The 22,712-nt window shown below is 41.9% G+C and overlaps 1 protein-coding gene across 8 annotated transcripts in view; it reads left to right on the top strand.

Annotated features, from left to right (window-relative positions):
• Positions 1–22,712, top strand: part of KMT5B (lysine methyltransferase 5B) — a 57,740-nt gene that overhangs the window by 10,826 nt on the left and 24,202 nt on the right. For 7 of the 8 annotated variants that reach the window (XM_060404331.1, XM_060404330.1, XM_027959787.3 and 4 more), the window contains exons 2-3: positions 9,557–9,792; positions 19,330–19,477. In XM_060404331.1, the coding sequence (XP_060260314.1) occupies positions 9,633–9,792; positions 19,330–19,477 (308 nt within the window). In that variant the 5' untranslated portion in view covers positions 9,557–9,632. The remainder of the gene's footprint in view (positions 1–9,556; positions 9,793–19,329; positions 19,478–22,712) is intronic. The other variant, XM_060404335.1, reaches the window with a different exon arrangement.

Raw genomic sequence — 22,712 nt, 5'->3', positions numbered from 1 at the left:
TGAAGCAAGATGCATATGAGTTTGTACAAAAGCTGGAAGAGAAAAGCAGAAATGATACTTTTTTAATAGCTCTTTTACAAGTGTAAAGACCCGTTCTTTGCTCTGAAGTTTGGTGTTAGATGCCCGGTGAGCACGGAATCTGCGTGACAACTCCAGATTTGGAGCAGCGCCCTGTCCTAGGTGAGTGAGGGCTTGCTGCTGAATTTAAGAGAATAATCATCCCTGAGATTTCTAGCACTACCACTGGTTGAACTCTGACAGGTCATCTGAATTCTTGAGATTTTTTTTCTGGCAGTGTTTACAGGAGCAAGTTTTAAGGTTACAGGTGTGGCAGCTTTCCTGGTAGTTTTCTAACAAATTGGCAATGCACAGTTACCCTGACCAACTGCGTTAAAGTCTGAACAGTGGAGTAGTAGTGATCCCAGATGCTTCTGGTGGCTTTGCGAGGCTTCAGCTGGTCTCATTGCGTGAATCGTTACTGGAGGATTCTGTGGAACCTCAGCTACATGTTGGATGCGAGTGAGTTTGGAATGGCCGTTGACAAAGACTGGCAGGAGTTCTTCGGTCCGTATGTTGTAGAGTCCTGTTGTCATTTCAGACTTGAAAGAACGGATGAGCTATATGTAGCAGTTAGGGTTGCGACTGGAAAGGGGGTACGGTACGCGTGGGCCTGTGCCGTGCTGGGCCTTGTGACGGGTTCCAGTGATGTGAAGGTGTGCCTCACCTTGGGCGCGCCGTGTGGGGGAGGCAGGCGTCATCAAGGACCGCGTGAAGAAGTGAGTACGGTTGTGATAAGCGCCGTGAAGGAGAAACGCGAAAGCACGTATCGGGCAGTCTGCTGGGCGCGCTGACGGCAGAGCCGGGGTGTGCTCTTTGTTCTTTTGGGGTGCGTGTCTGTTTGCTGTTTCATCTTTGGACCGTGCTTTCTTTCATTTCTATGCCTTTTATTTGTGTTTGTCTTCTTGTGCTTATCTGAAATATAAAGCTCCTGGAAGTCTGGCGTTGTGAGTGTGAGCATCAGAGTCCACAAGCATTGAAAACTTTTTCACTCCCCATCTGCCTAGAAGTCTGGCTTTAATTGCTGTGAGTAAAGTTTTAGAAATTGGCTTTAACTTACATACACATGGATGATGCAGAAGGATTTTTGTGAGATCTGTTTTATTTTCCTTTTTATACTTATTCTTTATTACAAAAGTAGTGTATGCTCATTTTGAAAAGTCAAACCTTTTGAAGAATATATCATATAACAGTCAAAGAATTGTTTGTAATCTCTTTCTCCAAAATAAGACTGTTAACTGTTTGGTGTATTGAATTGTTTTCTTAGCAAATTGTAACTGAATCACTTGAAAAATGTTTGTTCTGCTTTTTCTCAATAAAGATTTTCAAAAGTCCTCTAGCAAGCTAGAGCCTGCTTTTAAAAACGTGTCAACTTTTTCATTTCAGCCACTTGGGAAATTGTTTCCTTGTCAGTGGCTAATTTCTCTAAGATAAACTACCTTCAGACAAGTTCAGTTAGAAACTGGTTAGAGAGTTATTGGTGATGTTACCAGAATTGTGTCAAAATTTTTGGTAGTCTTTCAGAATTGATGTTTTCATTTTTATAACAGATTTTTAAAAATCCCGATTTGTATTTAGGATACTCAATGAAGAATTCCTGTCCAAAAGTTTTAAGTGAAAAAGAACTGAAACTAGAGTTTTCAAATTGGAGATGAGCAGCTGAGTTCAAAGGCACGAACAGTTTTGGTCCTTGTGAGTGTGCATAAAGGACACTGTCACAGTGGGAGTCTGGAAGCATGTTGGCATTTGCTGAGGGTCCCTTACTGGACACACTGTCTATGAAGCAACTCGGTGCTTTCTTTGGAAACTTGAATTTCAAGTATTAGGCGGAGTGGGCTGTTTGTTTTTTTCCAATTACAAAGAAATAGGTTCACTGTAAATGTTTTTGGGAAAAGTCTTTTTTATATTAATCCTGTTCCCCCAAAACAGCCATTGCTGTCTGTTGGTGATTTGGAATTCATGATGGGGGGGTGTGTGTGCACGTGCTTTTTACCTTAGTGGTATTAAAATGTGATCAAACTTTCCTCTTTAAACACAAGTCTAAATAATTCTTTATATGCTTTCCTCTTTAAATGCATCTCTTGTTTTAGCAGTTTTCTGGTGTGTTTTGTATCATCATGAGTGGTGTGCCCTTTTGTTTACATTTGAATTCTCCAGGTCAGAATACTTTCCCTTCTCCAGGGGCTCTTCCCGACCCAGGGATTGAACCCCGGTCTCCTGCACTGCGGAGAAGGCTATGGCACCCCACTCCAGTACTCTTGCTTGGAGAATCCCGGGGACAGCGGAGTGTGGTGGGCTGCCATCTGTGGGGTTGCACAGAGTCGGACACGACTGAAGCGACTTAGCAGCAGCAGCAGCTCCTGCACTGCGGGTGGATTCTCGACCAGCTGAGCTACAAGGGAAGCCCTTTACATTTGACAGTAGAATCTGAAGCACGGGCATCCTTCCCCACCTGCACTGGTCCAGTGAGCCCCTTCCTGTTGCTCCAGTGTCAGGTCAACGCCCCTGTGAGCTTCCCTGGTGACTTAGTGGTAAAGAACCCACCTGCCAATGCAGGAGATACGAGTTCAATCCCTGGTTGGGGAAGATCCCCTGGAGGAGGAAAGCAAGCCACTCCATTATTCTTGCTGGGAAATCCCATGGACAGAGGAGCCTGAATAACGACAAGAAGAAACCCCAGGGGCGGGTAGGGGTAAGGGAAGGTGTCCCGTCCCAGAGCACATTGACAGCTGCCCAGTTGTGTCCCTTTTGTGACACCTGTAAAAACGGGGCAAAGCCTTGTACAGACACTTTGGAATTCTTTCCATCAGCATACTGGTGATTTTAGTCCCTTCCTGATTACTAGTAAATCTGTTCACTTAAAAACAACAGAACAAAGATCCTTAGAAACTCAAAGCATGCTGGTCTCACCCTCTCAGTGTTACAGATATCTTTTCTGGTACCTGAAATTTAGACTTTCTTTCTCTTATTTTAAATAAATGAAAAGATCTTAGGACTCTCTTTACTCATGATTCTTTATATTCCTTTCTGCCATCTAGTTCTTGCCCCACCATCTCAGTGTTACAGATATCTTTTCTGGTACCTGAAATTTAGACTTTCTTTCTCTTATTTTAAATAAATGAAAAGATCTTAGGACTCTCTTTACTCATGATTCTTTATATTCCTTTCTGCCATCTAGTTCTTGCCCCATGAGCTCATGTTTCAAGACATCACGTCCACTTCAGAGGTTCTTTGTCCTTTCCAAAAGAGGCTCACAGCGGCCCGGACCCTCAGAGATCTGCCTGATGAGCCCCGCAGCCTGTGCCCAGCCAGGCCTCCTTCCTGAAACGCGGGTCCCTGATTCACTCTTGCTTCGCCTCCTTCCTTACTCTTTGCTCCTCCTGGTGTCCTCAGCTGCTGCTCCATCATCTGGAGCTCTAAATACCTGGGCCCCCTTGGCCCTTGACTTCTTTCCTCTATACTTCCTCCCTAGGAGATTTCACTTGGTCCTGTGGTTTGACCTCTCACTAGTCCCCAGTTCCCAAGTGTGTACATCCAGCCTGAACCTGACCTCCAGGGCCTTGTGTCCGGCTGCCTAGACCTCTCTGCTTGGACTCTTTTTAACAGATACCTCAAACACAACCAAACCAAACTCCTTCCCCCCCAGCCCCTACCAAAACCTGACCTTCCTGTGGTCTTGAAGTGAAGTCGCTCAGTCGTGTCTGACTCTTTGCAACCCCGTGGACTGTAGCCCACCAGGCTCCTCCATCCATGGGATTTCCGGGCAAGAATACTGGAGTGGGTTGCCATTTCCTTCTCTAGGAATCACCTGAAGAGACTTTAAAAGCGCGGGTTGGGGCGTGGCTGGGGGAGGTTCCAGCAGGGTGTTTAAGTCTCTGCAGGTGATGGCTTACATGCAGTGAACACAGGCAGCACCTATTTCACGCCGTCCACGAAGGTCAGCAGTGCCCCGGCCCCTCAGCCCCTAGGCTCACCTCCCACAGACCCCCGACTCACAGGAACATGTTCCCAGGGCAGAGGGGTGGGGAAAAACAGCACCCCAGTCACCTCCATAACTTCTGAGTCCCTTCTTCCATTTGCAAGCATATCTGAGACCTCTTTCTTCCACACAGTGTTAGCAAATCCTGTTTGTCAGCAAAACCTTCTGAAAGGACCCCTGAACTCAACCCCTTCTCCCCCGCTCTGCTACTGCGGGCCACCAGTATCCATCTCTCCTCTCATTTATTGCTGTGGTCTCTTAACTGCTTTTTCTCTCGTCCTCCCAGATTATTAGTTGCTTAATTAGTGCTGCTCTTCTTCATAAGAGCAGCCAGCAGAGGCCTTTACCACTCAGCTCCCATCCCTACTGTTTTCTCACTGAGAGTTAATGCCTAGGTCTCAGCCAGGGTTTGGAGGCCCCCCTGTCAACACTGTTTTTTCTGGGAACCTCCCTGGCCTGCCTCCTGCCCTCTGACCACCTCCTTTGCTCCAGCTGCACGGGGCTCTGCTGGGCCTTCCTCCCCCAGCTTTGTACCTGCCCTTTGCCTGTGCTCGCTCTCCAGTGCTCCCCGGTGCTTTTCCCTGCCCCACCTGGGTTCCACCTAAAACACCCCCTGCCACTTAGAAATGGTTTTATTTTCTCCAAGATGTTGGCGTTTATTTGCTAATTTGTCATTTTCCAGAGCTTTCTTCAGTAGAATTTAAGCACAGATGAGGGCAGAAGCCTTGTTTGCTGCGTCCTCAGTGACTGGAGTGTAGTAGATGTAATAATTTTCATGATTTTTTAATTGGGAAATCAACAGAGTGATTTGTAACTTGTTAGGCCATTTAAGGAATAGCCAGTACTCCTTTCTTAAAAATTTTTTTCTGCCAATTTTGAGATAAATTTGAGGTGATTTTAACTTCTAAATACAGCTCAGATACTGTCAACCAAGTCAAGACCATGGTAGTATTTCCATGTGAGCCAGCTGGGTTCCAGGCCAGAGAGACTGCACCCTTCCTCTGTTGGGAGGGGGAACCACCCCGTGTCTTGAGCTCCTGTTTCTCCTATGAAAATACCTACCTGTGTTAGCTTTTCACATTCCATCTCCACCTTTAATATGAAAGTGTTCTTCCAGCTCATCGTCCTGGGGGAACGATCATGCCAACAAGAGCAGATCCTGTACTCATGAGGGCAGAGCAGACGATGACCTGATGATTAGTAGAGAATATGTTTATTTTGAGCTAAAATTTTATACATAGCTCCCAATCTGCTAGCTTTACTAAAACTGCTTTCACAGAATACTCATCGTGAGCTGAAGTCTTTTGCTGTAACGATAGCTGTTGTTGCCCAGACGAGTGGAGAGTGTTGGCGCCTCTGCTTGAGTATGGGGCCCACCCAGACATCCCTGCAGCGTGTTCATCCAGTGGAATTCAGCCACGTCTTCTGATTGACAGAGTACTTAGGGTCCTTCAGTTCAAATAAAATAGTATCAGTTGACTGCAGTATACTTGAGACACCCCGGATTATGCATTTGCTCCTGTTTTTTGGTCATTAACCTACATTTAATTGAAATTATGTGTAAGTTAGAGTGGATCTCAGTCTGTTCTCCATGAACTGAGTTAGAGTGTACTACTAAAATGATTTATTGGTGAACTTTCTGAATTCTTCGGAGAAATTGGGTTGATAGGTATAATTTCCTCAAATTAAAATTTTTTATTTAATTTTCCCTAAAAATTTGACATCTGTTCTTTGCCCTAGTAGATGAACAAGTAACTTAGAAAAGTAGTTCAGACCCTGGAGTTGCATCAGAATCACCTGGAGAGCTTATTAAAGCACAGATTGCTGGGCGTTGTCCCAGGTTTTCTGCTTTTTTCCTCTGACTGGGAGCTTGGTTGAGGCTGAAGGGTTCTCTGGGGAGGTGATTTGCTCTTTCTTTTGTCTCTTAATTCTGTCTAAAGCCACGTTCCTCTTTTCTATTCCATATAGTTACCTTTTATATCATTGAGGAGTATTAGGACTCCTAAACGAGGCTTAAAAACACATCCTTTCATCGTTGTCTGTAGGTCCTGTGTCACCAATATACGTAGACATTCTCGAGATGAACTTCCTTACTGTTTTCTCTAGAGGGACAGAGTCGGGGGGGCCGGAAAGCCCTGTGGTAGGTGCGCGGGAGGCTGCTGGTGGTGAGAGCTGTGCCGCCGTGCCAGCCCTGCGCCAGCTGCCAGTGCCAGCACAGGCGCCTTGAGGAAGAAGAGAGCTGGCGGAGAGGTTATAACTCATAGTCCAGGAAATGCGGACGCGGCAGCTCCTGTGAGGTGGCTTAGATCACAGCCTAATTTATGCTTTCATCAGTTGAGTACCTTTGATCTACTTTGTGCTATGCTAAGGAAAAGAAAAGTACGTTCCTGACTTCAGGAACCCTCAGTCCCTCACGGAGGCAGACTGTTGTTGCTGTTCATAACCCCATGGACTGCAGCACGCCAGGCTTCCCTGTCCTTCATTGTCTCCTGGAATCTGCTCAGATTAATGTCCATTGAGTCGGCAGTGCCATCCAACCGTCATCCTCTGTTGGCCCTTTCTCTCCCTGCCCTCAGTCTTTCCCAGCATCAGCGTCTCTTCTGATGAGTTGGCTCTTCCCATCAGGTGGTCAGAGTATTGGAGCTTTAGGTTTAGTATCAGTTCCTCCGGTGAATATTCAGGGTTGATTTCCTTTAGGCTTGACTGGTTGGATCTCCTTGCAGTCCAGGGGACTCTCAAGAGTCTTCTCCAACACCACAGTTCAAAAGCATCAATTCTTCAGTGCTCAGCCTTCTTGATAGTTCACATTCGTGAACTCTCACATTTGTACATGACTAGTGGAAAAAGTGTACTTCGACTATACAGACCTTTGTCGCGGAAGGTCTGCTTTTTAATATGGTGTGTGGGTTTGTCATAGCTTTTTTTCCCAGGAGCAAGCGTCTTTTAATTTCATGGCTGCAGTTACTGTCCTCAGTGATTTTGGATTCCAGGAAAATAAAATCTGTCTTTGCTTCCACTTGTTCCCCTTCTCGTTGCCATGAGGTGATTCGACCGGATCCCATGATCTTAGTTTTTTGGATATTGAGCTTTAAGCCTGTTTTTTCACTCTCCTCTTTCACCCTCATCAAGAGGCTCTTTAATTTCTCTTTACTTTCTGCCATTAGAGTGTTATCATCTGTGTGTATCTGAGATATTTGATATCAAATATTATTGATATTTCTCCTGGCGGTCTTGATTCCAGCTTGTAATTCATCCAGCCCAGCATTTCACACAATGTACTCTGCATTGAAGTTAAATAAGCAGGGAGACCATGTTTAGCCTTGACATATTCCTTTCCCAGTTTTGAAACCAGTCCATTGTTCCATGTCTGGTTCTAACTATTGCTTCTTGACCTGCATACTGGTTTCTCAGGAAATAGGTAGGTAAGGTGGTCTGGTATCCCCATCTTTTTAAGGATTTTCCAGTTGTGATCCATACAGTCAGAGGCTTCAGGGTGTCAGTGATGCAGAAGTAGATGTTTTCCTGCAATTCCCTTGCTTTTTCTGTGATCCGGCGGATGTTGGCAATTTGATCTCTGTTTCCTCTGCCTTTTCTAAATCCAGCTTGTACATCTGTAAGTTCTTGGCTCGCTTACTGGTAAAGCCTAGCTTGAAGGGTTTTGAGCATTACCTTGCCAGCATGTGAGATGAGCGTGACTGTAAGGTGGTTTGAACTTTCTGTGGCATTGCCTTTCTTTGGGATTGAAATGAAAACTGACTTTTTCCGGTCCTATGGTCACTGCTGAGTTTTCTAAATCTGCTGGCACATTGAGTACAGCTCTTTAACAGCATCATCTTTTAGGATTTGAAATAACTCAGTTGGAATTCCATCATCTCCGCTAGCTTTGGAGGTGACAGACAGGCCTCCACTATAAGGTGACTTACGGGCTTTCACCCAGTTTTATAGTAGGGTGTCTATCTGGATTTGAGGATGAAGGTCAAGGAAGACTTCCTGGAACATGTAGGAATTAGACAAAAAGACCAGTTGTCTAAGTGTAAGTATAAGATATTCCATCATTGCTAGGAGATACTGTTCTATTTAATAAAGTATATTAGTTCGAAAACATTTAGCTTGTAACTGGTATATCAGTATTTTACTTGCCTTTACCTATTTAAGCTGCGGCTTTTTTCTAGGTTTAGTGAAGCCCACAGGAAGAATCAAAAGATCAGTACAATAAGAGCTGTAGACTAATTGAATTTAAATAGTGAAGGAACTAAGAGAAAATACATCTTTGAGAACAATTTAAAAGTATTCTTGATATGGATCAGCTGGTTTTTACCTTCTTATATCTAAGCATGTTGCTTGAACACACATTCTACCTCGCTGAGTTCACACAGAATTCCTGTGATGTCAGAGAGACTGGAGGTCAAGTAAAAATTAATATTTCGTATTTGTGTTGGGTATCAGTAATTATCTCCAGCTCTGCATTTCTGGGAGTTCTTCAGAATGATTTATTGTGCACTTTTCCGTGTGTTTGGGGAAAGTGAGGGAAGACGCCCTTTGCTGGAGTGGGAGGCCTTTCGGCAGCAGCGCTGGGCTCCTCTCTGGATGCCGCTGCAGGCTGGCTGCGCGCCTTGGGTGGGCTGCCTCAGTCCCCTCTGCACGTTGAAAGAGTTGTGCTGAAATCCGAAAATTCCCTCAGCTCTGTGGTTGTATTTTCCTTTCCTTGAGCCTTTTTAGTTTGACTTAATGAGGTGATGACGTGGACATCCTCTCTTATTTCACTACCAGCAAACACCATCTATTATACCTTCTTTTCCAAAGGTTCTTACATATGATAAGCATCACTCACTGTCCTAGTCATTTTGCCCCTAAATTCAGCCATTTAAAATTCAGATAGGGAAACCACTGTACTAACAAATATAATTTCAGTTCTTGTTGCCAATGTAAAGAAAGCTAAGGCAGGTATTTCATGATGAGCAGTATTTTGATATTTGAATGCTGGTCTCTTAAATACCCTTAATACTGATTTCAGACTAACAAACCTCTTGTGGAGAAAGCTTAACTTAGATGCCTTTTCTTCAGCTCCTCAAAAAGAGAAGAAGCAATTTTTCTTGTAGTTTATTCACAGAGTTAATACAGTTTTCCAAAACTTGTAGTTTGAGCTAGTTATTGATGTCTAGCTATACCTAGATATCACAGTAATGGGAAGCAAAGATGATTCTTATTGGTAACTGAGAGATAACTATTTATTGAACACTTACTAGTTACCGGTCGCTGTTAGCACAAGCAGTGAGCAGGGCGGAGTGAGTCTGGGGGCTCTGTAGGCCTCAGCGTGATGGAAGGAGGGAGGGCCAGGACAGTCTGTGAAGAGTGGAAGCACGGATTGTGCAGCTGCTTTTACTGCTCTGAAAGTTGCTCAGGGGTCTGTGCAGCGTGGTCTCTTACTGTGCTGAAAGTTGCTCAGGGGTCTGTGCAGTGCGGTCTTATATGTACTTACCTCCCCGTTTTACTCTGTTTTTCATGTTCTGTTTCTGTCAGGAGAGAACGTTGAAATTATTCTCTAAGCTATTTGAAGAGAGTGACTAAATGCACCTGGGTCAGGCTGCCTGTGGGTATGAAGTGGTTGGGAGAATCCAAGAACATGGTGGTGAATGGCAGGAGACATGGAGGCAAGTTGTCTAACGACCATCAGCAGAATCAAGCAAAATTACAGCACACGGGGAAGGACAGCGTGAAGGCTGGCAGAAACGCAGGCGAGAGGAGGTCGAGCAGATGTATGTACACCTCAACTGTCGCTCTTTTAATTGTGGTATGGGGCAGGAATTCTTTCCAGTTTGCCATGTGTATTCTCTTCTCAATTAACAGTATGGTTCTTTTACTCTTTCACAGTTGTGTCAACTTTTATTCTCATCAAACATTGTGTACAACTCAAATTTAATTCTTAATATACTGTTTTTGTATCCATAACTTTATATTTTGTAGAATTTATACCTGAATGGTTGCTTTGTTCTATTAAAAATGTTAAAAGACTGCTGTTAAATTTTTTTTAATTTTAAACTGTTTTTTTATGTTTGTTGTAAGTATAAGTATGTATTTCTTTGAAAACTTGTAGAGTGATATGAATGATAAAGTCAGCCCTCATTACATGTTAAAATTGTCACTGTTTCTTCTGTTTATTTACGATGAATATCCTAATAGAGAAGGACTGTTGACAATGAATTACTTTTTTATCTCAGTATCTTTGGGTTGATAATGAGGCTACATATTGAGAGTTCAAGAAAGTGTAGATTTGATCCGTGTTTCAGAGCTCTTTTAGGAGTAGTAAATTGCCCCAGGATGAATGTAAACCTGTGAGGACGAACAGCATTACACTGGATGTTATTGGGCAAGAATGGTGCAGAAAGAGTGTCAGTGGTGACGAGATGCATCATCTTAGATTAAAGACTTTAGTGACTTCATCTAACACCAGAACCACAGAATACATGGAGCAAACACTCACAAAGCCGAAGGGAGGAATAGACGATTCGGCAATAATGTGGGACTTCACTTCCCCACTTTCAATAATGCATAGAACGGATAAGCAGAAGATGAAGGAAAGAAGACTCAAACAGTACTCTAAACCAGCTGTTCCTGACAGACCTTATAGAACACTCCGCTTAACAGGAGCAGAACACACATTCTTTTCAAGTGGACGTGAAGCGTTCAGGATAGACCATAGACTAGGCCATACTTTAAGCCTCAGTAAATTAAAAGGATTGAAATCATACAATATATGTTCTGACCAGAGTGGAGTAAGATTAGAAATGAATAACAGAAACCTGGGAAGTACACAAATATGTGGAAATTAACTCACTCCTAAATAACCAGTGGATTAGAGAAGAAATCAGAAGGGAAATAAGTAAATAGTTTGAGACGATTGAAAATGAAGATACAACATACCAAAAACTTACGGAATGCAGCTAAAGCAGTGCCTGAGGGGAATTATAGTTGTGAACACCTGTATTTTAAAAAGAAGGGATCAATCAATAATCTAACCTTTTACCTTAAAACGCCAGAAAAAGAGCAAAACTAAACCCAAAGCAGGAAGAAGGAAGGAAATAGAGGAGAAATTAACAAAATAGAAATCAAAGAAAATGAACAAAGCTCAAGAAGTTCATTCTTGGAAAAGATCAACAAGAATTGGCAAATCTTTAAGCAGGATTGATTAAGAAAAAGAGAAGACTGAAGAATCAACAGCAGAAGGGACATTACTGTTGTTGTTCAGTCATTAAGTCATGCCCAGCTCTCTGCTACTCCACAGACTGTAGCACAGCAGCCTTCCCTGTCCTTCACTGTCTCATGGATTTTGCTCAGACTCATGTCCATTGAGTCAGTGATGCCATCCAACCGTCTCATCCTCTGCTGCCACCCTTTCCTCCTGCTCTCAACCTTTCCCAGGGTCAGGGTATTTTCCAGTGAGTCAGCTCTTCGCATCAAGTGGCCAAAGTATTGGAGCTTCAGCTTCAGCATCAATCCTTCCAATTAATATTTAGAGTTGATTTCCTTATGACTTTTTTTTTGCATTCCAGTCCCCTATAATGAAAAGGACATCTTTTTTGGGTGTTAGTTCTAAAAGATCTTGTAGGTCTTCATAAAACCATTCAACTTCAGTTTCTTCAGCATTACTGGTTGGGGCATAGACTTGGATAACTGTGATATTGAATGGTTTGCCTTGGAGACGAACAGAGATCATTCTGTTGTTTTTGAGATTGCATCCAAGTACTGCATTTCGGACTCTTTTGTTGACCATGATGGCTACTCCGTTTCATCTGAGGGATTCCTGCCCGCAATAGTAGGTATAATGGTCATCTGAGTTAAATTCACCCATTCCAGTCCATTTTAGTTCACTGATTCCTAAAATGTCGACGTTCACCCTTGCCATCTCTTGTTTGACCACTTCCAATTTGCCTTGATTCATGGACCTGACATTCCAGGTTCCTATGCAATATTGCTCTTTACAGCATCGGATCTTGCTTCTATCACCAGTCACATCCACAACTGGGTATTGTTTTTGCTTTGGCTCCATCCATTCATTCTTTCTGGAGTTATTTCTCCACTGATCTCCAGTAGCATGTTGGGCACCTAATGACCTGGGGAGTTCCTCTTTTTGGAATCCTATCATTTTGCCTTTTCCTACTGTTTATGGGGTTCTCAAGGCAAGAATACTGAAGTGGCTTGCCATCCCTTCTCCAGTGGACCACGTTCTGTCAGGCCTCTCCACCATGACCCGCCCGTCTTGGGTTGCCCCGCAGGCATGGCTTGGTTTCATTGAGTTAGACAAGGCTGTCGTCCTGGTGTGATTAGATTGACTAGTTTTCTGTGAGTATGGTTTCAGTGTGTCTGCCCTCTGATGCCCTCTTGCAACACTTACTATCTTACTTGGGTTTCTCTTACCTTGGCGTGGGGTATCTCTTCACGGCTGCTCCAGCAAAGCACAGCCACTGTTCCTTACCTTGGACGAGGGGTATCTCCTTACTGCCACCGTTCCTGACCTTCAACGTGGAATAGCTCCTCTAGGCCCTCCTGTGCCTGCACAGCCAAAAACTAATAAGAGTTTTGCCAAGGAAATGCACTGGTCATAGCAAACACCCTCTTCCAACAACACAAGAGAAGACTCTACACATGGACGTCACCAGATGGTCAACACCGAAATCAGATTGATTATATTCTTTGCAGCCAAAGATGGAGAAGCTCTATACAGTCAATAACAAGACCGGGAGCTGACTGTGGCTCAGATCATGAACTCCTTATTGCCAAATTCAGACTTAAATTGAAGAAAGTAGGGAAAACTGTTAGAACATTCAGGTATGACCTAAATCAAATCCCTTATGATTATACAGTGGAAGTGAGAAATAGATTTAAGGGTCTAGATCTGATAGATAGAGTGCCTGATGAACTATGGAATGAGGTTCGTGACATTGTACAGGAGACAGGGATCAAGACCATCCCCATGGAAAAGAAATGCAAAAAAGCAAAATGGCTGTCTGGGGAGGCCTTACAAATAGCTGTGAAAAGAAGAGAGGCGAAAGCAAAGGAGAAAAGGAAAGATATAAGCATCTGAATGCAGAGTTCCAAAGAATAGGAAGAAGAGATAAGAAAGCCGCCTTCAGCGATCAATGCAAAGAAATAGAGGAACAGAATGGGAAAGACTAGAGATCTCTTCAAGAAAATTAGAAATACCAAGGGAACATTTCATGCAAAGATTGGCTCGATAAAGGACAGAAATGGTCTGGACCTAACAGAAGCAGAAGATATTAAGAAGAGGTGGCAAGAATACACGGAAGAACTGTACAAAAAAGATCTTCACGACCCAGATAATCATGATGATGTGATCACTCATCTAGAGCCAGACATCCTGGAATGTGAAGTCAAGTGGGCCTTAGAGAGCATCACTATGAACAAAGCTAGTGGAGGTGATGGAATTCCAGTTGAGCTGTTTCAAATCCTGAAAGATGATGCTATGAAAGTGCTGCACTCAATATGCCAGCAAGTTTGGAAAACTCAGCAGTGGCCACAGGACTGGAAAAGGTCAGTTTTCATTCCAATTCCAAAGAAAGGCAATGCAAAAGAATGCTCAAACTACCGCACAATTGCACTCATCTCACATGATAGTAAAGTAATGCTCAAAATTCTCCAAGCCAGACTTCAGCAGTACATGAACTGTGAACTCCCTGACGTTCAAGCTGGTTTTAGAAAAGACAGAGGAATCAGAGATCAAATTGCCAACATCCGCTGGATCATGAAAAAAGAGAGTTCCAGAAAAACATCTATTTCTGCTTTCTTGACTATGCCAAAGCCTTTGACTGTGTGGATCACAATAAACTGTGGAAAATTCTGAAAGAGATGGGAATACCAGACCACCTGACCTGCCTCTTGAGAAATCTGTATGCAGGTCAGGAAGCAGCAGTTAGAACTGGACATGGAACAACAGACTGGTTCCAAATAGGAAAAGGAGTATGTCAAGGCTGTATATTGTCACCCTGCTTATTTAACTTCTATGCAGAGTACATCATGAGAAACGCTGGACTGGAAGAAACACAAGCTGGAATCAAGATTGCCGGGAGAAATATCAATAACCTCAGATATGCAGATGACACCACCCTTACGGCAGAAAGTGAAGAGCTAAAAAGCCTCTTGATGAAACTGAAAGAGGAGAGTGAAAAAGTTGGCTTAAAGCTCAATATTCAGAAAACGAAGATCATAGCATCTGGTCCCATCACTTCATGGGAAATAGATGGGGAAACAGTAGAGACAGTGTCAGACTTTTATTTTGGGGGCTCCAAAATCACTGCAGATGGTGACTGCAGCCATGAAATTAAAAGACGTTTACTCCTTGGAAGAAAAGTTATGACCAACCTAGATAGTATATTCAAAAGCAGAGACATTACTTTGCCGACTAAAGTCCGTCTAGTCAAGGCTATGGTTTTTCCTGTGGTCATGTATGGATGTGAGAGTTGGACTGTGAAGAAGGCTGAGCGCTGAAGAATTGGTGCGTTTGAACTGTGGTTTTGGAGAAGACTCTTGAGGGTCCCTTGGACTGCAAAGAGATCCAACGAGTCCATTCGAAGGAGATCAAGCCTGGGATTTCTTTGGAAGGAATGATGCTAAAGCTGAAGCTCCAGTACTTTGGACACCTCATGTGAAGAGCTGACTCATTGGAAAAGACTCTGATGCTTGGAGAGATTGGGGGCAGGAGGAGAAGGGGATGACCCAGGATGAGATGGCTGGATGGCATCATGGACTAGATGGACGTGAGTCTGAGTGAACTCCAGGAGATGGTGATGGACAGGGAGGCCTGGCGTGCTGTGATTCATGGGGTCGCAAAGAGTTGGACATGACTGAGCAACTGAACTGAACTCCTTATGACTGGTTTGCTCTCCCTATAGTCCAAGGGAGTCTCAAGAGTCTTCTCTAACACAACAATTTGAAAGGAACAATTCTTCTGGAGGCTGTGGGATTGAAGGGTATTACTACTGCCTTAGCAAAATGTAAAGAATTAGAATACTATGAACAAGTGTATACCAAGAAATAAAATAGCTAAGATTAAGTCAACAAATTTATAGAAAGTAATAAATTACTGAAACTGAATTAGAAAATTTATACAAAATCTGAATAAACCTATAAAGCAAGTAAAGAAGATTGAATCAGTAAATTTAAAATCAAAAACAGAAAACACTACCAGCACAGAAAAGGCCAGTATTATCCTTGTACCAGAGCCATCATGAGAAAAGGAGACCTGCAGACCAATGTCTCTAATAAATATGGATGCAGAAATCCTCGGTGAAATACTAGTCAGCCAGATCCAGCAACAGATGCAGAGAGTTCATCTGTTGAGAGTAGCATGCCCAAGTGGGATTTGTCCCAGGAGTGCAAGGTTGGTTTAATGTCTGAGAATCAACTGATGTGATATCAATCATATCAATAGAATCAAGGACAAAAACCGTACTGTTATCCTAATAGATGTAGAAGAAGCATTTGACAAAATCCAACATCCTTTCAGGATAAAAACTCAGCAAACTAGGAATAGAAAGGGATTCTTCAACCTGATAATGCTTAATGTCATGTATAATGGTGGATGGTTTCTCCTGAGGTCAGGAACAAGACAGAAATTTATCTGTTCTCATCACTTCTGTTCAGCATTGTACTAGGAGTTCTGACTACGGCAGTTAAGCAAGAAAATGAACTTAAAGCCATCTACATTGGAAAAGAAGTAAAACAATCTCTATTTGAAGATGACATGATTGTGTATATAGAAAGTCCTAAGGAATCCTCTAAAATATTAGAATAAATGAGTTCAGCAAAATTGCAGGATACAAGTATACAAAAATCAATTGTCTGTCTATACACTTTCAATAAAGAATCCAAAAATAAAAGTAACAGTTTCGTTTACAATGGCATCAGAAAGAAACAGCAGTAAATTTAACATAAAGTGTAAAACTTACACTGTGACAACTATAAAACCTTATTGAAAAGAAATTAAAGATCTAAGTAAATGGAAAGACATCCCATATTCATTGATTGACTTAATATTGTTAAGATGGTAATACTCCCCAGATGATCTACAGATTGAATGTGTGCTGTGCTCAGTCGCTCAGTCGTGTCCAACTCTTTGGGACCCCATGGACAGGCTCCTCTGTCTGTGGGATTCTCCAGGCAAGAATACTGGAGTGGGTTTCCATGCCCTCTTCTAGGGGGTCTTCTCAACCCAGGGATCGAACCCAGGTCTCCTGCATTGTAGATGGATTCTTTACTATCTGAGCCACCAGGGAAGCCCAAGAATACTGGAGTGGGTAGCCTATCCCTTCTCCAGGGGATCTTCCCAACCCAGAAATCGAACCAGAGTCTCTTGCATTACAGGCAGATTATTTACCAGCTGAGCTACCAGGGAAACCCCACAGATTGAATGTAATCTCTATCAAAATCTCAACTGGCTTCTCTGTAGAAATTGACAGGCCCATCCTAGATCTCTTAAGAAAATTCAAGGGGCCTACAATAGCTAAAAGAGTCTTCAAAAAACTCAGACTTGAAAGATTCATACTTTTCAGTTCAGAGCTTACTACAAAGCTGCAGTAATCAAGATAGCATTATACTAGCATGTGGATAGACATATATTCATGAAATAGATTTGAGAATCCAGAGAAGACCCTCGTGTTTGTAGTCAATTGATTTTTGACAGAAGTGAATGAAATTAAGTGAGAAAAGAATAGTTTTTTTAGTAGTTGGTTCTGGCCAAACTGTATACTCACATGCAAAAGAATGAAGTTAGATCGAACCTCAGATCGTATGTGCAACATTAACTCAAAATGGACCAAAGACCTAGATTAAATGCTTAAACTATAAAACCCCCAGAAGAAAACACATGGGTAAGTTTCCATGACTTTGGATTAGGCAGTGGTTTCTTGGATATGACACTAAAAGCACAGGGATCAGAAGAAAAAGGATAACGTGAATTTCACTGAAGTTGCAGACTTTAAGGAATACCATCGAGAACGTGGAAAGACAGCTTACAGAACAGGAGAAAATGTTTTCAAATCACATATCTGGTAAAGGACTAGTGTCCAGAATAAAGAACTCTTGTGGGCTTCCCTGGTGGCTCAGTGGTAGAGAGTCCGCCTGCCAGTGCAAGAGACACAGCTTGATCCCTGGCCTGGAAAGCTGCCGCGTGCATGGGGTGGGGCAGCTACAGCGGTGTGCCACAATGCTGAGCCTGTGCTCGAGAGCCCAGGAACTGCAACCGTCGAGCCTATGTGTGGCACTACCGAAGCCCGTGTGCGCCACGAGAGAAGCCATCGCTGGGAAGCCCGTACCCTGCAGCTGGAGAAGAGCTCACACAGCAACAGCGACCCAGCACAGCCAAATAAATTTTAAAAAGAATTCTTACAAGTAAATAATAAAAGACAATTTAAATTGTTAAATGGGCAAGGGATCTGAATAGACAGACATTTCTTCAAAGATATACAAATAGCCAATACCCGAAAAGATACTGAAAATCATTAGTCATCAGGGAAATTCAAATCAAAACCATAGCGTACCCCTTCACAATCAGTAGGATGTCTGAAATCAAAAGGACAAATAGTAACGAGTGCTGGTGATGATGTGGTGAATTTAGAGTCCTCATACACTGTTTCTGGGAACATAAAATAGTGCAGCCACTTGGAAAACAGTCTGGCAGTTTCTCAAAAGGTTCAGCATAGAGTTACCACATGACCCAGCAATTTCCACCCCTGGATATGTACCTAAGAGAGTTGGAAAACATATGTACTCACAAAAACTTTACTTGAATGTACATGGAAACGTTATTCATCATAGCCAGAAATGGATACAGCCCCTGTGTTTCCATCAGCTGATGAATGAAAAACAAAATGTGGTCTATTCATACAGTGAAATATTATTTGGCCTTAATAAGGAATGAAGTACTGATGCGTGGTACAACGTGGAAGTCAGTCACAGAAGACAGCATGTCGTATGATTCCATCCATGGGAAATTTTCAGAGCTAGGCAAATCCACAGAAACAGGGTAGATGAGTGGTTGCTGGAGGTTGTGTGGGAGGGAAAAATGGACAGTAACTTCTGGTAGGGATGGGGTTTCTTTTAGGGGTGATGAAAATGTTCCAGAATTGATTGCAGTGATGGTTATACAATTCTGTAAATATGTGTAAAACCATATTCTGAATTGTATACTGTAAATGGGTGACTTGTATGTGAATTAAATTGTAATAAAGCTGTTATAGAAAATGTAACAACTTTGATAGTTGTACATATACCTACATGCAAAAGTTTGACTTGAAAACAAATACTCTTTTCCAGGGACTTGCATGTAAGTGTTTATTTATTTATTGACTTACTGGAAGAGTGAATGAAATGGTTAGACCTCTCGCTTTGTCTCTCGTTCTTCCACCTTTTAATTTTGAGAGGCTTAAAGTTACACTGCTGGTATCCTCTGTAATTACATGTGCTGGCTCCATGAAGACTCAGTGACATGTACATCAGACCTAAATCAGCACTGAGGAAGCTTCAGCCGTACAAGTTTAGTCTTCCTTTCCTCTCTTTACATTGTTTTTTTTTACACAGTTGAACCCATTTACTTTAGTTACCTTTTTCAGTCACTTCCCTATTTTTATCCGTTCCTTCAAAATCTGTTTCAAGCAGGTTAGTTAGAAATAGGCCTCTCAGTCTCTCTCTACCTCTCTCCCCTCTGCTGCTACCTGGCTCTGTAACCATAGGCAAGTTTCTTAACCTCTGGGCCTCAGTTTCCTGCATAGTGGGGATGATAATCACACATCTGCCCAAAAGCAGGAAGCTGAAGGTGTAACACTGTGATGTTCCTTTCTGGCTCCTTTGAGATCTGCCCTTCTGGCATTTCTTGCAGAGGGCTCTTGTGCTCCTCTTGTTTCCTTCTGACCCCAGCCCCGCCTGCAGTGGCCCTTGATGCTGTCTTGCTACTGTGACGAACATCTGCCGGTCTCCTGTCTCAGCTCTTCCTTGGATGGGCAAGTAAGGTATCTGAGCCAGGGTATCACAGCTATCTAGACCCTGTTCTTGGGAAACTTGATAATATTATCTAACGAAAATGTTCTCAATAATTGAGTTAATGTACTGCATTTGGTTTTTCTGTTTTTGCAAAGGGTACTCAGTTTTTAATTGGTAAAATTGATTGAAGTAGCAGTTTTAATTCTTAATTACTAACTTGAATGGGCAGTGAGGCTAAAGGTTTTTAAGGTAGATTTAAGTAGTATTCAGTGCAAGTTACTTTTTCTCTTTTCTTCTCACAGGTAATGGGAATTCAGGCTTTGAAGGACAGAGTCGATATGTACCATCTTCTGGAATGTCTGCCAAGGAACTCTGTGAAAATGATGACCTAGCAACCAGTTTGGTTCTTGATCCCTATTTAGGTTTTCAAACACACAAAATGAATACTAGGTAATTTTAAGTCTTTATTCTGAGTGGAACAGATGATGTCGTTGAACTTGAGAAAATAGATGGTTAATTTTAAGTCAAAATTTAAAGTGATGTTAAAGGAAAGTTTTTGTTGCAGAAGAATTTTCCAAGTGTGAGCCAAGAAGAGCAACAAAAGCTTCCAAGAGCTGTGTGTTTTAATTCTGTGTTCTTATTTTATCTTGAGATGGTTCTATTAAAATATAAAGTTGGAGGCATATCTTTATATTCTGTTTTAGATGTTGATGAGAATTACCTTAGCTGAAAGAAATAGCTTATATGCATCCTGTATAATCTTGAAAATGTGGATGATTTTTTTTCCTACTTAAATTAGGTGGCATCAGTTTTTTTCATGATTTTATTACAAACTTTTCTTCTTTTAAATAATTGTTACTATATATAGGGAGTTTTACCATTATGTTTTATCTTTGAGACTCAGCTAGTCATTAGAAGTAAAGATGTGCTTATATTCAGTATGCAGATAAAAAATATCAATAAATCTGTAACTGCTTTATTGAATATCGCATGCCACAGATATAAAATACTACATAACTCTTTACCTCTGTCACCCTTTAAATTTCTTTAATTGTCTTAAACATCATCTTGCTCCCAAAAAGACCCTTTGATAGTTTCATAATTAACCGCCGCCAAGCACTGAAGTCAGACCTTTACAACTTTTTGTTGCCTCTTAATGTCCAGAGGGTTTTGAAATCTGGTGGAAAAGCAGGACAGTGGGGGTTCATTCAGAATGTGGAGCAAATTCTGGACCTTTGCTCACTCTTGGCTGCATCATACCAGCGTGATGCTGTGTAGCTGCCATGTCAGGGACAGCCCTGGAGGGACTGGATCACCAGGCGGATGGTCACCAGTAACTAGTTGGGGACAGGTGGTTAGAGGAAAGTCATGTGTTCATTTCTTTCTCTTTAATTCTGTCCCTTGTTAACAATTAAAACCAGATAATTCATTTATCAATTATATTCTAAATTCCCAAAGAAGTAATTCCGGTTAAAACATGCCTTTGATATTTTCATGTAATTTCCTGCCATCATGTATCTTTACTTACTAAAATGAAGTGAAATTTGGAATGGACTTGAGATTATTTAACTGGTTCCCTGCCGTCAGAGGGGCACATAGATTTCCTAAAATCAGCAGGATTGGATGCCCTAGTGCCTAACTAAAATCTGGCTTGCATTATTCTGAGTCCATATCACTTATTTCCCAGTGAACATAAGAGGCCAGGGCTCATTCTCCTGCTAGTGGAGTCCTAGTAGTATTTAACTCACTGGTTAGCCTGGAAGAAAAAGTGATACACTCGCTGTTTGACCCAGTAGTCTAGTGGCATTCAGAATATTACCTCAAAGGCCTGTAATTACGGCCTGGAGTCATCAAGAAACAGATTATGTTTGTTATGCCTTGTATCCTGAAATATGGAAGCATATAAACCACTTTTAGAAAGTTTTCCATCAGAATTACAACAAAAGTTTTAATGGCTTGGGAAAGAACTCCATGTATTCTGAAGCCCTCATGCTTTGACTGTCCCCAAGGCTGAAGAGTTACCTGTTACTGGTTTCCGTAACAGTAAATAACTCATGTTTTGTGTACAAGTCCTGGATAACTGCTGCTTATAATCAGCTTACATATGAGTCACTTGGGAACCTTATTAAGATGCAGGTTCTGATTCAGTAGATTTGAGGTGGGGCCTGAGAGTCTCCGTTTGTCACAAACTCCCAGTTACACTTGGGAAGCAAAGTCCCAAACCATCGAGCCTGCTGAGCCTTGTCGCCATGCGCTAAGTGGATAGAGACCCCTTATCAGTAGTTCTGGGACTCATCTTAAGATATGTAGTCCTAAAATGTAAAGTTTAGGATTACCACACAGATACTATTATTATAACTTTAAATCTTACTGTATCCAAGTACCCCAGGTTCATATTTTCCAGCGCTTCATTTGGTTCTACTCAAACAGCTCTAAAATAGCCTCTGATGCTGTAGCTAATGCTGCTGCCCCCGGTTAGACTCCGTTGGCCTAGGGACAGGGTCACCGCTTACAGTGGGGCGAGCAGTCAGTGCCGCTGTGTCAAGCACGGCGTGCTGCCGCCGCCTCAGTAGAGGCCTTCATTCATTCTTAGTGGGACTATTTGAAAATAAAGCTGTCACTTAGTTCTTTATCTTCTGAGTGAGAATTTGCCAGAATGCCGCTTACACGGTTTTCAAAGTTATGTTATAGGCAGTAAGGAAACTTCGCAGTGTTTTCTTTGAATAATCACGTATACTTCTGAAATCATTAGTTTTTTGTGGACTTCTCTTTCTTTGAGGTGCAAAGAAGTGACTGGAGGATGTGATTGGAACTTGGATTTTAACTCTCCAGGCTATCTGTTACTTACAATAAGTGGCTTCTTTGTTCTCATGTTTATTGATCTGTGATTTGATTTTAGTTTTTCTGGTTTTATGCCCTCTTCCTCCCTTCTACTTACTTCAGTTTTACCTTCAGTGATACTGTTCAGAAACAGTAGATGTTTAATTATTTGAGATTTTCCCAAACTGGATATGTTATGAATTGGTTATATTTTAACCTTAGCATATCCCTGTATTTACTAACAAGGCAATCCAGACTTGTGGTATGAATGCCTAGAAATAGCATAAGCAAAATAGTAATTTCAATTTATCAGGAAATATTTTTAGTTGACTTTTGTCAGTTATAAAATTTAAATTAATCTTTTTAACTAGAAAATTGAGTTGTTAGTAATACCTCTAATGATTTTTAAAAAGCTAGTGGAGAGATGAAGGTCGTGAATCAGGAATAGGTGTTGTCAGTGATGCCCCATTGTTCAGGCCGTGTGACCAGTGATTTCACAGTATCCTGAGGAGCTGATGGGACATCACATTGTGAAGAAACAGGAAGAGTCCTCGCAGGGCACAGACTTTCCGCCTGTGCACTCCTCACTTACCTAATTCCACTACACTAACCATCTAATTTTTTTTTTTCATTGTTTATATGTTTGATATCCACTGTTTTATCATTTGTATCCACTGTTGAATGTGAACTTATAAATCACTTTAAATGTCACTTTAATATCAAGTGTTTGACTGGAAAGCATAAAGAAAGTTTTTGAACTCTTAACTTAGTATAATTAAGGATAAAATGTTTTGTGGGAAGGAAAGAATTTTAGCTTCCTGGCCTTTTTTATCATTTTGAGCCAACCTGTGGCTTCTTAAAGTTG

This window comes from Ovis aries, chromosome 21 (genome assembly GCF_016772045.2).
Source record: "Ovis aries strain OAR_USU_Benz2616 breed Rambouillet chromosome 21, ARS-UI_Ramb_v3.0, whole genome shotgun sequence".
Lineage (NCBI taxonomy): Eukaryota > Metazoa > Chordata > Mammalia > Artiodactyla > Bovidae > Ovis > Ovis aries.
Note: the sequence above shows the minus strand (reverse complement) of the source record. Positions and strands in the feature narration are given on the sequence as shown.